This window comes from Macrotis lagotis, chromosome 8 (assembly GCF_037893015.1).
Source record: "Macrotis lagotis isolate mMagLag1 chromosome 8, bilby.v1.9.chrom.fasta, whole genome shotgun sequence".
In the NCBI taxonomy this organism is placed as follows: Eukaryota; Metazoa; Chordata; class Mammalia; order Peramelemorphia; family Peramelidae; genus Macrotis; species Macrotis lagotis.
In genome coordinates this window covers 48,293,733-48,309,290 of record NC_133665.1, presented here as the reverse complement: position 1 = coordinate 48,309,290, position 15,558 = coordinate 48,293,733, and the positions used below count along the sequence as shown (strand labels likewise).

At 41.9% G+C, this 15,558-nt stretch overlaps 1 protein-coding gene across 1 annotated transcript in view; it reads right to left on the bottom strand.

Moving 5' to 3' along the window:
- Nucleotides 1-7,807: 7,807 nt before the first annotated feature.
- Nucleotides 7,808-15,558, bottom strand: part of CORO7 (coronin 7) — a 141,560-nt gene continuing 133,809 nt past the window's right edge. The window contains exons 16-28 of the mRNA XM_074196844.1: nucleotides 15,004-15,179; nucleotides 14,179-14,287; nucleotides 13,796-13,882; nucleotides 13,526-13,668; nucleotides 12,984-13,088; nucleotides 12,788-12,873; nucleotides 11,728-11,869; nucleotides 11,452-11,541; nucleotides 10,886-11,002; nucleotides 10,468-10,603; nucleotides 9,345-9,436; nucleotides 8,841-8,927; nucleotides 7,808-8,646 (exon numbers count right to left, since the gene is read on the bottom strand). Coding sequence (XP_074052945.1) covers nucleotides 8,641-8,646; nucleotides 8,841-8,927; nucleotides 9,345-9,436; nucleotides 10,468-10,603; nucleotides 10,886-11,002; nucleotides 11,452-11,541; nucleotides 11,728-11,869; nucleotides 12,788-12,873; nucleotides 12,984-13,088; nucleotides 13,526-13,668; nucleotides 13,796-13,882; nucleotides 14,179-14,287; nucleotides 15,004-15,179 — 1,376 coding nt within the window. The 3' untranslated portion in view covers nucleotides 7,808-8,640. The remainder of the gene's footprint in view (nucleotides 8,647-8,840; nucleotides 8,928-9,344; nucleotides 9,437-10,467; nucleotides 10,604-10,885; nucleotides 11,003-11,451; nucleotides 11,542-11,727; nucleotides 11,870-12,787; nucleotides 12,874-12,983; nucleotides 13,089-13,525; nucleotides 13,669-13,795; nucleotides 13,883-14,178; nucleotides 14,288-15,003; nucleotides 15,180-15,558) is intronic.

Here is a 15,558-nt window from a genome sequence, read left to right as displayed (position 1 = left end):
ATTCTGTGAAATGGATCATAACTTAGCATGAAGATCTGATGAATAGTCATCTTAGTTGGACATGTAGATAGGGTCAGTAGAGGCAGCTCTTAATATTACCACCAGAGAAGTTGGCTGTTATCCTGAGACATGTATTCCCCTTGTGTCAGAGACTCAGAATTTGAGTTGGAAGGGATTTCATTAGCTCTCTAGGGAGCCCCACCATAACATAACCTACATATAGTCAGACATAGTGCTTGCAATGATCATTTCCCCCTTTTCAAGGGGAACCTCCCATCTCCCCAAGCATCTCATTCCTTTGGGATGACCTAGTTGTTCATTTTTCCCTCCCTGATCTCTTTGTAACTCCTCTTTGGTCTTGTTTCTATCCTCTAGGGCCACACAAAATAAATCTAATGTCTTCTTCATATGCCAGTACTTTAGATACTTTGGAGATAGCCGTCCTGTGCCCCTTAAGGCTCTCCAGGACAAATCTCCTTAGTTTCATCTGATCCTTATGTGATATGGACTCAGCCTTTAACCATCCTGGTGACTACTTCCCTCTTGATTCATGTAGGCCAAAGTACAGCCAGGATCATGAGGTCATAGACAAACTGAAAACTTTAGGGACACAAGTGTTCTGATCAAGCAATAAACATTTATCTACTACATGCTAGGTCACTGTTGCTGATCAAAGGACTTAAGAAGATAAAAGTAGATTTGATTTATGAAGTGGTATCTAAAAAGATGATTTAGATTTGTGAAAGTGTTTAGTAATGATGGACTCTTGTCAAGGAATAGAATGCCCTTCCCAAGGGCTGATAAATGTCTTAAAAAGCCAATCAAAGGGGTGGCTAGGTGGCGAAGTGGATAAAGCACCGGCCCTGGAGTCAGGAGTACCTGGGTTCAAATCCAGTCTGACATTTAATAATTATCTAGCTGTGTGGCCTTGGGCAAGCCACTTGCCTTGCAAAAACCTAAAAACCTTTAAAAAAAAGCCAATCAAAAGGACTTATAACTGAAAAAAAAACGAAGAAACTTGTCTATACAATATATAAAGAAAAGTATTAATCTCTTCCCCCCTCCCCCCAGGTTACAAGAGGCAAAAATCCAAGAAAGAAGCCCATGACCCTCAGATGACTTAGAAAAGAGTGGGTAGGGGGCAGCTAGATAGCACAGTGCATTGGCCCTGGAGTCAGGAGTACCTGATGCTGAGTGAAGAGAGCAGAAGCAAGAGAACATTGTATACATTAACAACAACATTGTGGGATGATCAACCTTGATGGAAGCAACTCCTCTCAGCGGTTCAGAGGGCTAGAACAACCGTTTTAGATTGGCTATGGACAATGTTATCTTGCCTTGCAAAAACCTAAAAACAAAACAAAACAAAACTTCTGGTGTGGCTAGGTGGTGCAGTGGATAGAGTACCGGCCCTGGAGTCAGGAGGACCTGAGTTCAAATTCGGTCTCAGACACAAAAACCTAAAAACAAAACAAATGTTATCCCTATCCAGAGGAAGAAAAACAAAAGAAAAAAACCCCTTCAAAATCTAATGAACACTTTATAAAAATTATGTCTTATGTATCTCTTTCAATAATCTTAATTCCTCATACTGAAAATGATTATAAACATGTTTATAAAAAATGTGTATGTACTATCTTGACTCTGAGAGGCAGTGGGTAAGCAAAGGAGGGTGGAAGGAAATTTTCTAACTTAAAAATATACATATAGGGCAGCTAGGTGTCACAGTGGACAGAGTACCAGCCCTGGAGTCAGGAGGACTTGGGTTCAAATCTGTACTCAGACACTTAATAATTATCTAGCTGTGTGACCTTGGGGCAAGTCACTTAACCCCACTGACTTGAAAAAAAAAACCTTAAAAAATTTACATATGCATATGGATGAATATTGAAAAAACTTTCATAACATTTTGAAAAATAAAATATCAATATAAAAAAAAAGCAGAGGAACTAATAATTTTATGGTTTGCCTTAATTTATCCTTTTAAATTGGGGGGGGAGTGACTGATTCTTACCAATAAGAAGCAACTGATTGCTGAAGTAAAATTAATGTGATTGAAGACTAGTCTAATGCTGTGCTGAAGAAAGAAGAGTGATGAATGACTAGGATTGCTTGGGGGCTGACTTAATTGATTAAAGACAATGGCAAAAAATCAGGGTTGTTTAATTCTTTCTGTTTCAGGTTTCTCTACAAAGGAGAATAATCTTGAATTGAAACACAAAATACATAGGGAATTAGCTGATTTAAGATTTGCAAAGCATTTAAAAATATTATTTGATCTTCATAATGAAGAGAGAGGTTGTAATGAGTTCAGACTCAAACAGCCAATGTCCGAAGCTGAATTTGAAATCAAGTTAACTTGACCCCATGCCCAGGCTGTATACACTGCCTAAGAGAGTATCTAGTTGCCCTTGATAAGTTTCTGTCACTGCGTCCAGATAAAATGCATCCCAGGGGACTGGCACATAAGACTGCTGACTGCCAATGTTTTGTTTGTTTTTTTTTTTAGTTTTTGCAAGGCAGTGGGGTTAAGTGGCTTGCCCAAAGCCACACAGCTAGGTAATTATTAAGTGTCTGAGGCCAGATTTGAAGTCAGGACTCCAGGGCCAATGTTCTATCCACTGCACCACCTAGCTGCCCTGCCAATGCTCTTTTGAAAAATCATGGATATTCCACAGGAGAGTGTGTGTCTGTCTGTGTGTGTGTGTGTGTGTGTGTGTGTGTATATATATATATATATATAAAATCTTAATTTTCAAAAAAAGGAAGATTATGGAATATACAAACCATAGCCCAGTAAACTTGATTTTACTGCCAAAATTCTAGAATGATTTTAATTATAAACAATTAGAAAAGGAAACAATGATTACAAAGAGCCAGCAAGGCTTAGGTTCATGGGATCACAGATTTCAGCTAATCATCTTCAAGGCCCACTAATCCAATCCTATCATTTTATGAATCAAGAAACTGAGGCCCAGAAGGGTGAGGCCCTTTGCCTAAGAATCAAATGTGTTGGATTGTGTACAACTTTTACCAGACTGTTTGCTGCCATAGGGAGGGGGAAGATAGAAAAATGCAGAACTAAAAAACTTACAAATGAGTAAGTTCAAAACTATGTATGTAAATTGAAAAAATAAAATAATTAGATCTAAAAAAAGTTTCACTCTGAAACACTGAAGAAATTTGATCTATGCAATGACCAACCACAATTTTAGGGGACTGATGATGAAACATATCCCTGACCTTCTGACAGATGTGATAGATTCAGATGCAGATTGAGACATATCTTTTTTGGATACAGCTAACACAGGAATTTGGTTTCACTTCATTCTGCATATGTTAAAAGGTTATGATTTTCTCTTCTTTCTCAAATGGGTAGGAAGAGAAAATGAAATTTTTAAAATTAAAAAAATCTTTTTTTTTTTTGATAGGGTTTAGACTGACAGATCTGGGAAATGCTACAGATAATTAATTCATTTAGTAAAGCATTTGAAAAATTCGATCCTGCTGGCCTTGTGAATAATACGGAGAGATGTGGACTAGACAAGAATACAGGTGATTGTTTTCAGAACTATTTAAATGACTGAATTCAAAAAGTCATCAAAAATCATCATGGAATGCCTTAAGAATCTGTATTTGGCCTTATGTTTCAACTTTTTAATAATGATTAATATAAAGGCATTCATGGATGGAATGCTTTATAATTTATATCAATTTATTATTATAATTCTTTATAATTTTTTATTAGTAATGAGGGATAATAGATCCCCCTTCCCCACCCCACCCCCTAAAAAGTCAAAACTTGATAGGTTAGATCATTGGGCTTAATCTATTAAAATGAAATTTAATAGGGATAAATATTAATAGGAAAAATATACATGTGGGTTTTTAAAAAACATCTTCATGAGTACAAAAATGGGGAAGGTGTGGATAGAAAAAAAGGAAAAATCAGAAAAATCTTTTTGGGATTTAGGTGGATTATAAACTCGGGTGTCTTCTGAAAGGGTAGCCAAAAAAACTAATGTGCTTTTAGGCTTCATTAAGAGACATGACAGAGGGGTGGCTAGGTGGTGCAGTGGATAGAGCACCGGCTCTAGAGTCAGGAGTACCTGAGTTCAAATCTGGCCTCAGACACTTAATAATTACCTAGCTGTGTGGCTTTGGGCAAGTCACTTAACCCCATTTGCCTTGTAAAAAAAAAAAAAGAGAGACATGACAGCTAGGACTAAGAAAGTGATTACTATCCTGTACTCTGCCATGGTTTGACTATCTCTTGCATAACATGTTTATTTCTGGACACCAGATTTTAGGCAGGACATTAACAAAGGCCCTTCCTTTTTAGTGCCAACATTCTGCCAATGTGCCTCTATGGTAACAAGATGTAAAAGACAATGATATTTAAAATAAATATTCCATATAAAATAAACCCTCAAAAATCCTCAGCATTTCTATATATTAATAGCAATATACAGCAGCAAGAGCTAGAAAGAGAAATCTCATTTAAAGTAACTTCAGACAATATAAAATACTTAGGAGTCTACCTGCCAAGGCAGACTCAGAAACACTATGAAAACAACTATAAAACACTTCTCACACAAATAAAATCAGACTTAAATAACTGAGCAAATATCAACTGCTCATGGATAGGTCAAGCTAATATAATAAAAATGACAATTCTACCTAAATTAATCTACTTATTTAGTGCCTTAGCAATCAAACTTCCAAAAAATTACTTTAATGAGCTCATATGGAGAAACAAAAAAGTCAAGAAAATCCAGGGATTTAATGAAAAAAGTGCAAAAGAAGGTGGCTTAGCCTTACCAGATTTAAAATTATATTATAAAGCATAAGTCATTAAAACAGTCTGGTATTGGCCAAGAAATAGTGATGGATCAGGGGAACAGATTAGAAGTAAAAGAGACAGCAAGAAACAGTTATGGTCATCTGTTGTTTGATAAACCCAAAGAGTCCAACTTCTGGGAAAATTGGAAGTTATTATGGCAGAAACTTGGATTAGACCAACATCTAACACCAAGATAAGATTGAAATGGGTACAGGATTTAGACATAAAAGACAATATTATAAGCATACTAGGAGATCAAGGAAAAAGTTTACTTATCAGATCTATGGAAACAGAAGCAGTTTATGACCAAGGAAGAGATGGTGAACATCATTAAAAACAAATTAGATAATTTTGATTACATTAAATTAAAAAACTTTTGCACAAACAAACCTACTGTAACCAAGATCAAAAGAAATGTAGTAAATTGGGAAACAATTGTTACAACTATTATTTCTGATGAAGTACTCATTTCTAAAATATATACAGAACTGAGTCAAATTTATTAAAAAAAAGCCATTCTCCAATTGACAAATGGTCAAAGGATATGCAAAGGCAATTTACAGATGTGGAAATCAAAGCAATCTATGGTCATATGAAAAATTGCTCTAAATCATTACTTATTAGAGAAATGCAAATAAAGCATCTCTAAGGTACCACCTCACACTTCTCAGACTGGCCAAAAAGGACAAGATCAATGTTGGAAGGGGTGTGGGATATCTGGGACACTAATACATTGTTGGTGGAACTATGAACTCATCCAACCTTTCTGGAGAGCAATTTGGAATTATGCCCAAAAGGCAATAAAAATGTGCATACCCTTTGATTCAGCAATACCACTACTGGGTCTATACTCTTAAGAGATCATGAAAAAGGGTAAAAATATCATTTGTACATAAAAATATTCATAGCAACCCTGTTTGTGGTGGTAAAGAATTGGAAATCAAGTAAATGTCCTTCAATTGAGGAATGACTGTGGTATATGTATGTTATAGAACACTGTTGTTGTATTAGAAACCAGGAGGGATGGGAATTCAGAGAAGCTTGGAAAGACTTGGATGAACTGATGTTAGACTAGAGGAGCAGAACCAGAAAAACACTGTATACCCTCCCAGCAACATGGGGGTGATGATCAACTTTAATGGATTCATTCCATCAGTGCAATAATTAGGGACAATTTTAGAGCACCTGGGATGGAGAATACCATCTGTATCCAGAGAAAGAATTGTGGAATTTAAACCAAAGTCATTACCTTCAAAAAAAAAGGCCTTATTATGTACTACATAATTTTGCTATCTCTAATATTTTATTTTCTCCTCAAGGTGAGGATTTCTCTCTCAACACGTTCAATTTCGAACAATGTATAGCATGGAAATAATGTAAAGATTATCAGATTGCCTTCTGAGGGGGGCAGGGGGAGGGAAGGGAGGGTGAGGGAAAATTGCAAAATTCAAAACCTTACAGGAAATGATAGGTAGAAACTATTATAGTATATAATTGGAAAACAAATAAAATATTAATAAATTAAAAAATAAAATAAACATCTCAGGGGGGAAGAGCATGTAGCTTGTATGAGATTACAATATAGATCTGTTATGAGGAATGCTGAAAAACAAAAGTAAAATAAATTATGTAATATGAAGATGGGCTAGTCATTTGGTCAGAACAAGGGATGGCTGAAGGGCAAGCAAAGTGCTCAATGTCAGGAGAAATTGGGGAAATTGTCCAAGGGGTTGGGAGAACTCCTCCTGAAAAACTTATGGGAGAATGTGAACATGTCACACAGGAAGGTCAAGTATGGATAGGGTTTGATCTACATTGTTGGAGTTCCAAATTAATGAGATCCCATATTCATCTGAGTATTGATCAGAGGGAGGGTATCCTGAAGTGGTTGGAGATATGAATTTGTTTAGGATGGAAAAGAGAAGATTTTGAAGAGATAGAGGGGGTGTGAAAGAAGAACATAATAACCATCTAAGAATTTAGAGGGCTATCTTATAGAAGAATGATTAGACTTGTTCTATGTGGCCAAAAAAGGCCAACAAATAGATTTTAGGTGAGGAAAATTCCTGAACAATCAAAGCAATTCAGAAGTGTACTACCCCCTCATATCAGAGACTAAATGAATGTTTGTTTTATAGAGTGGGCTTTTGTTTAGATACTGGCTGTACTAAGTAACCCCTGTGGTTGAGTATAATGTTTTGATTCTGAGAATAACAGGTTCCCTGCATCACCCTTATTTTCTATGTGACAAAGCGCTGCTGCCTGGCCCCATTGTGCTTTTATCCTGCTTTCAGAGGAAAAGCAGCATCTCCCAGGGAGTGTTGTTCATGGCTTCTTAAGTAATAGGTGTTTCATAAATTTTTGGTTGAAAGCACTCTTATGTAAGCAAAGGTTTTTATTCATCTTGTGTCACTTCTCTATCCCCTTTATCAGTGTTTCCCAACTGCCAGCCTGCAACAGATTTTTTTTTAATTAGTATATAAAACTAATGTTAGGGGTGGCTAGGTGGTGCAGTGGATAAAGCACCAGCCCTGGAGGCAGGAGTACCTGGGTTCAAATCCGGTCTCAGATACTTAATAATTACCTAGCTGTGTGGCCTTGGGCAAGCCACTTAACCCCATTTGCCTTGCAAAAACCTAAAAAATAAATAAATAAAAATAAAATAAAACTACTGTTTCCAGAGGTTCTTTCTTAAAAATCTATAAACTTAAAAAATGTATTCATCTGACTTTCTGGATTCTACTGGCTCCATTCTTGTTTTTCCCCCCTCTTCTTGGAGAGTCTGAGAGCCATGGCAGAAAATTCAGTAGGAAGACCTGTATTCTATTTTAGATAGCATTCCCTCAAATCATCACCAAGACTCTTATTCTATCTATAAGACCAAGCTTGATAAGGTGAAGCCTGTAGTAGTGGGATCAGTTCCCCTAGAACAGCCGGCACAATTAGCACAGGAGACAGAGAAGGTCTTGCTTAGAAAAATTTAATGGTCTAGGCATTGATAAATTCATAAACCCTTCATTAGTAGGGCTCACATTTATTTTTAAGTTCTCTGGGCCCTGGTCCTCATCCCTTTCTCACATCTCAGATTTGGAGGAAGAAAGCAAATAAGAGATACAGTAGGATTGATGACTGTAGGGGGATCTAGCCTCTTTGAGAATCTTGACTGTAAAAGAGGAAGATAACAGGGAGAAGAGGCAAAGAGAAAAGTGGAAGAAAAGGCTTAATCCAGAGGGTATGGAGAACAGTAGAGTAGCTGGAAGGGGAACCATTGTTTTTGGAAGGAGTAAGCAAGGTTCTCAAGAGCAAGATAGTAACCTATACAGTTACAGGGCAAGTGAACCACATATAGTAGAGACAGCCAAGAAGCAAGCCCAGGGCAAGGGTCACTAATGTCCCTTCCTCAGTTTCTGACCACAATGTGTAGCCAAGAAGAAAAACTGGTTCCAGGGAGAGAAATAGGAAAGGGCCAATTAAGGCTCCATTTGGAGTGTTCCCATTGCAACCTATCCCAGAGGTCTGCGAGTCCTCACAGAAAACTGGAGCCAGGATATTCCAGAGATTCGCAGGCTTGGGGGAGCTACCAGATGAAACACTAAGATCCCAAAGAGCTTAGGTGAGAAGTCCCTGGAATGAAGAGATGGGCTCACATCAGCTTTGGAGCTACCTCACAGGTCAGCAGCAGCACCAAGTCCTGGAGAGGCATCTTCCAGTTCAGAAGGAGGCTCAAAGTAGGGAAGGAATCAGTGGCCAGGGAGCTCCAGAGGAGAGGCAGCTGTGGATGTGGATCATAGAGTTGACTAGTCCTGGAAAAGAGAGGAACCCAGGTGTGAGACATAAAAGATGATGTAAGGGAATCAGGGGGAGGAAAGGAAGTAATTTGGAGGAGGGATAAGGAGGTGCAAGAGAACAGATGGTAAACCAGGAGTCTTTAGGGCTGAGAGCCAGGTGAGCTATGCCTGTGTCATGGACACCCTTCCACCTCCACCCATTATCTTACCCACTCATCCTCGTCCACTCCCTCAAAGGAATCTTGGGGGAGGGGGTCCTCCCGGTTACCCAACTTTGCCACCATGGCACTCAGCAGCTGAGAAAAAAATAAAAGGAGGAAGGGAAGAATGGGGAAAAATTCAAACACCAACAGAAACTCCCCAACTCCTACTCCAGCTCAGAGAAAGATTAGACAGTGGGTCACAGAGACCATTTCTGCAACTAAAGGTTAAAAAAGAAAACCAGAAATAGTTTGGGGACAAGAACAGAAGTATTAAGGAATTGGTGGCTGAGAAGGAATAGAATCTGGTGCCTTTCCCTCAAACTTCAGTGTGAATCAACATTCGATCTACTCTGGATAGTGAGTTGGTGAGAGGTGTTTGTTTTGAAGGGACAATTACCAACCACTGGCTTCGATTCACACTTTGTTACTTCTATAGGAGTCACTGATGGGGAATTCGTTTTCTCACTGACGCCCAGTTCTGTTGATCCATATCTATGCCACCTGTCCCACCTCTTCTTTTTTCTGCTCATCTGACTTCTCTTCAAGGTAGACAGCTGAGGGCAAAGTCCGCCGTGTTGGAGCTTCTCGGGGGGCCTCACTCACTGTGGATGTAATAATTGTTATAGATTGCTGGTCTATCTTTTAATTCCCTAACTAAAGCAAAAGACCATTTATTACCTAACTTTTGTATTTCTGTGGCCAGAACAACATTCTATATAAAGTAGGTACTTAATATATCTCTTTTTTTTTTTAAGATTTTTCAAGGCAACGGGGTTAAGTGGCTTGCCCAAGGCCACACAGCTAGGTAATTATTATTAAGTGTCCGAGGCTGGATTTGAACTCAGGTACTCCTGACTCCAAGGCTAGTGATCTATCCACTGCATCACCTAGCTGCCCCATTAATATATCTTTATTTCATTGGGAAGGGAAATTGTAATTGTGGCCTCTTTTTGACCATTTCATTTTTTATGCTAACTGGCACTGGAGAAACCCTGATGGATGATCTGGATGTGCTCATGCTATACTAGCTTGTCCTATAGCAGAGACAGGAGCAATACTAATCATTTAAATGTGTGAAACACTATTGGGCATTGTGGGTGCATGAAGATAAACAAAAGTCGCTGCCAAAATCTTACAGAGTAGTCAAATAGTCAAAACACATGCACAGAGACACAATTATGTTACAAACAACAACAGTGTATGTTATGTCTAGGAGGCTAATTTGAGCCTGGCTCCTTTTCTGTGCCCAACAGGAACAACTAAGGAATGAACACCCCCCTTCCTTCTTCAGGTTCTTGGGAGCACCCATCTCATTAACTCCCTGTCAACTCATTTCATCCTGAGTCTTTTTGGTCCTTTCTTCTGCCCCAGGGCTCTCCAGGTCAGATGCATACTCTGCCCTCCTCCTCCTCCTCCTCCATACGTTTTTTTTTTTATTTTGCTTTTGGCAAGACAATGGGGTTAAGTGAGTTGCCCAGGGTCACACAGCTAGGTAATTATTAAATGTCTGAGGCTGGATCTGAACTCAGGCACTCCCGACTCCAGGGTCGGTGCTCTATCCACTGTGCCACCTAGCTTTCCCTCCTCCATACTTCTTGAGGTTCTTTCCAGGTTTCTTGGCCCTTCATCCCACCTGGGGTCATTCCCTGGGGCTGGAGGTTGAGGCGGCGGTGCTGTCCATTGGCGCCCCCCAGCCAGGCAGCAGCGCTGAGTGCAGGCTCCCAGCATACAGCCGTCTCTGGATACACATCATCCTGGAAGAACTCTTTCTGTAGGGAGTAGTGACATTGAGATAATACTGTCTGCATGACCAAGGACTTGCTAACTTGGGCATAGACAGCTGCAGGAGGTTATGTTTTCTGGGGCAACTTGAGGGGTCCAGGCTCCTTCCCCTCTAGTTTAGGGAGAGTGGCAGTGAAAGAAATCCTATGATCTCAAGGCTTCATGGGCAGGAGTGCCTTTTGATAGAACTTTGTGGTAGTGAGGGTAAATAGATTTTTCCTGATGAGGTATTGGAGTTTTTTGTGATTAGGTTTAGCTTCCCAACTTACCCTGACCCTGGGAAGTCGGAAGGCAACTGGTTCCAGGGAAGTCTGACGGAGTCGAAGGCCCCGAGCAAACTCCACCTGTTGTATCTCACATTCTGTCTTGGGCAAGAAGGCAAAGCCCTGAGTGGGGGGGGGGGGAGAGAGGAAGGGTCAGAGCTCAACAAGGCTGCCCAGGTGCTTTCCTACCCATTAGAAGTAGCAGGTCTCCTTCCAGGAGACTCTGGGAAGAAGGCAGTCAGGCACTAGTCAGGCAGCTCCTTGACTTCACAGACCAGTTTCCTCTTCTGCAGAGGACAGCACTCGCTCCCTGGCCCTTCCCAGGTCAGAACCCACTTTCCTAAGTGACCACTAGAGGGCAGGGTCTCCCTGCTATCAGCTACTTGATCCTAGCAGGGGCTGACTAGCTTAATGCCCCCTTGGGAGGGCAGTGTTGGGTCAGAAGCAGAGTGGATCAACTTCATTAAAAGAAACGACCCCCAAAGCATAGCCCAGAAGTGGTTGCATCACCTAGGGATGGGAAAAGGAACTGGGAGAATGCTCACAGCAGAATGGAAAAAGAGGTCCTTTACCTTATGGGGGTCAGAGGAGGTGAAGCTGTTGCACTCCAGGAAGAAGGGGACCTCTGGGAGCAGTTCATACACAAACACTCGAGTGTCACCCTGGCAGTAGGAGGGAACTGAGAAATGCTGCAGCCATCCCTTCCCAACTTGAACTAGGTTAAGCTACCCTCTAGGCTCACCAGGAAATTCAGCCCAAATCTCCCCACTGTAGTCCTACTGCCCTCTTACAAAGAGCCCACCCAATACCAATCCCACCCATGTACACAAGCCAGACCCCAGACTGACCTTGCCAGTGAGAAGGACAAGACCAGTGTCTGGATCATAGTGGGGCAAGAGGGTGGAAGGTGCCACATCAAGGCCCAGCACAGCCAAAGGGCCCCCAGACAATGATCCTGCCCCATATAGGAGCAGCTGGCGCTCACTCCGGCTGCAATGGAAACCATGGAAAGGGCCTCAGAACTTGGTATTTAACTGGGAAGAATAGAAGTCGGTTCAGGGGGCAGCAAGGGGGAAGAAAGATAAACATGTGTATGGGATACTGGGTTTGAGAAATGCTCATCTTTTCCAGTGTCTTTAGAATGAATCCTTTCCAAAATTTACACCATCCTCAAATCAGTTCAATTCTTGGAGTATTCATTCAGGATGACACTAGTATATTCACTATCCTTAAAAATCAAAACAAAACTTGTAAAGATTCTAAAATTACAGAATGTGATCTTGGAAGATATTTTATAGATCAGCTCTACTCTTTTGCTCAAAAACTATTTTCAGTGGCTCCTTGTTTCCTAAAAAATTAAGTTCAAATTCCTTCACTTGGCATTTCTTTCCATGATGTGATCCCTACTTTTACTTTTCCAGTCTCTCTCCCAATACTACTTTTTCTGTTCCATATTTTCCAGTCCATCTAAATTATTCGCTATTTTCTGAGTATACCGGACTCCAAGTACATGCTCATTTTTTTCTCTGTACTTGGAAGGCCAGCCCTCCCTCCATCTTTGCCTAGTCTTCAATGCCCATCTCATGTTAGCTCCTTCCAGACATTCCCCTATATTCTCTAAGCTCTTCATCTCTACAAATTCCAAAGCCCTTATCATATATGTACATACTTAATCTCTTTCACTAGATCATAACTCCATGAGTTTTTGTCTTATTTACTTATCTGTATTGTTTTCCCAATGTCTAACACTGTATCTAACACCCAGTTGGTACTTGATCTGTTTCTTGAATGAATGACCTTGGGGGCTAAAAGTCTCAATAGGGATTGGATTAGTAAGGAAGAGTTGATTTTTCACAAGGAGGGTTTGGGGAAGAGTTACAGGTTTTAAAAGATAATGGACCCCATCACCTGTCAAAACCAGACACCAACAGACACCGGCCATCACACACCCAGACCACTCGGGCTCCTCGAGCTCCCTCAGGGCCAGGACCCTCCTGTAAGGTAGAATAGATCTAGTATGATACAGTTAGCTTGAGTTGGTCATGGCAAGAACTGGAAAGGACAAATGATCTCTCTATCCTCCCCGACCCCATTGTTCCCTTACCTGGATAGGTTCTGGGCTACGCCGGGGATCAAAGATCCTAACCTTCCCATCTTTGCACACTGTGGCCAAGAGCTGTCCATCAGGGCTCCAGGCCATGCTGAAGATCTGGAAGAGAGGCACAGGGATGAAGTGTGAGCTTGCTTTGTTCCTTTTGGAGATTCAAAATCAGCACTGCAAACCCAGACAATCTGATTGCCCCCAACTCTGGCCTACCTAGAACTGTGGACTCTCCTTTGCTTCTTCCCAACTAGGATAATATTATGGGGATCGAACAACAGTTATACCACCTGAATGGTAAGCCCTGATCAATGCAATTTTTTTTCAAGGTTTTTGCAAGGCAAATGGGGTTAAGTGGCTTGCCCAAGGCCACACAGCTAGGTAATTATTAAGTGTCTGAGGTCGGATTTGAACTCAGGGACTCTTGACTCCAGGACTGGTGCACTAACCACTGTGCCACCTAGCCGCCTAGATCAATGTAGTTCTTGTGTCTCATTTCCTCAGGCTTTATCATCCCTCCCTTAAGAGTCCAACCCTCTTCCCACCTGATCCCTATGACCCTGAAGCCTTATCTTCTCCATTCCTGTCTTCAGGTCCCAGATCCGCACACTCAAGTCATAGGAAGATGAGGCCAATATGTCAGATGCCAATGGGTGGAAGCGCAGGGAGTAGATCTTCTCTGTATGGCCTGGCAGAGGTTAGGGAAGCAGGATCATGTAATGATTAAGGCAGCCCTGCCTTCTGTCCTCAACTTATACCTCCCTCTCCTTTGCTCACTCTATACCCCAAACCTTTCTCCATTTTCCTCATCTCACCTGTTAGTATGGCCTCAGGTGTTGTCAGAACTTCCTTCAATCCTTCAGGGGGTACCCGCCAAAGTCGTATCCGGGCATCTTCCCCAGCTGTGGACAGGAGGGGAGGTGACCCAGGCAGGGTGTTTAGCCTCTGCCTCATCCAGTCAGAAACCCTGTCCCCCTTCCCAGATGCTCTTGAGCTTCCATATTCTGTCCTAATACCCACAAAAAGCTTCTTGGTCTAGACTGATGACAGGGGAGCCAGGGAGGAGTCCAGGGATTGTGCTGTGGCATATTGAGGCAAAGCTCAGGGGATAGCTAGGGAGGCAATTACAGACAATCCAGGGAAACCAGAGAATCAGTCCCAAGGGGCCAGCTCCAAACCAGGAGCCCCCCTCCCTTACCCACAGCAAGGTGGAACAGGTCAAATGGATCCCAGGTGAGGTCAGTGACAGGCACCCCATTCTGCAGCGTGGGCAATGCAGTATCAGGCAGACGGCCAGGTTTCCGCAGCTAGAATATGAGGTGCCCCATATCCCAAGACCCATAAGTGCCAGGCAGGGGAAAGGCACCTGCAATCCTCATAACCCTGAACCCTCAATGCCAAAAGCCAAACAAGCATGTTTAGGCCCTGGAGCTAGCCACATGGATGGCTCAAATTCTCTGCTTCAATGACCCACTGACCATGCCCTACTCATTAAGTAGGCTCTCCAGCGTCTCTAACTGTGACATCCTGGGAGTCTGGCATAAGAGTAATTGCTTGTTACTCTTCAGAGGCACAATAGGAAAAGCAGTGATCTAGTAGTCAAGTGGTATGAGCTAAGGGACCCTGGAAGATCCCGCCACAGACACCCCAGCTCCCCATTACTGTAAGTGCCGATAACTCCTCATGCATTGTAAGTGCAATAAAATGTGCAGGCTGGTCAAGACATTTGTGAGTAAACCCTCGGCTCTTGCTACCATCTAGTCGAGAGCAGGACATCAGTGATAGTGGGTAAGGCACCTTGGGACAGGGGACAGAGGCAAATTTATGTGTGTTGGGGGGCAAGGGGCAGGGAATGGAGCACAGGGTTGAAGATTAATCCTTTCCACTTCCTCACTGCTACCTGGGACTAGTCATGCAGCTAACTCAAGGACCCTATGTGGGACTGCTGGAGAGATGAAGGGAAGCTAAACACCAAGGAGTAAGGATACTGAAGCCAGATGTCTCCTTTCTCATGGGTTCTCACCTCCAGAATAGCCACCTGCCCACCAGTGCTCAACAGGGGTACAGCCACATGGAGGCGATTGGCACAGAACCCATCACTCTCCCCAGGTGTGGTAAGGTTGAGTCCCTTGAGGTTGGTGATATGGGTATCACGATGGAGCACAGTCCCCTGGGCATGGCGAAACTTGGAGCTAGGGCCTAAGGAAAAGGGGGGAAAAGAATTGAGAAGGGTAGTGGGGGGGTATAAAGAAACATATTAGGCAACACTTCAATAAATAAAATGCATCCTCTTGGGGCAGCTCTCCTATCTGAGACCTCCTAGTTTGGGATCTTTTCTTTAACTACCTGAGCCTGAAAAGAGCAATGGAATAAGACTCCAGAAGTCTGAGTTCAAACCTCAGTTTAATCACTAATTTGTGTGACTTTGGACAAAAATGGCTCACTTTCTGAATCTCAGTGTTGTCTTCTGTCAAGTGGGGGAATACCATGTTTGTATCCCTTACCCTCCAAAATGTGTTTTGAGGAATAAATGTGAAAATGGATCTAAAAACACCTTGGAAGATACTACAATGGACTG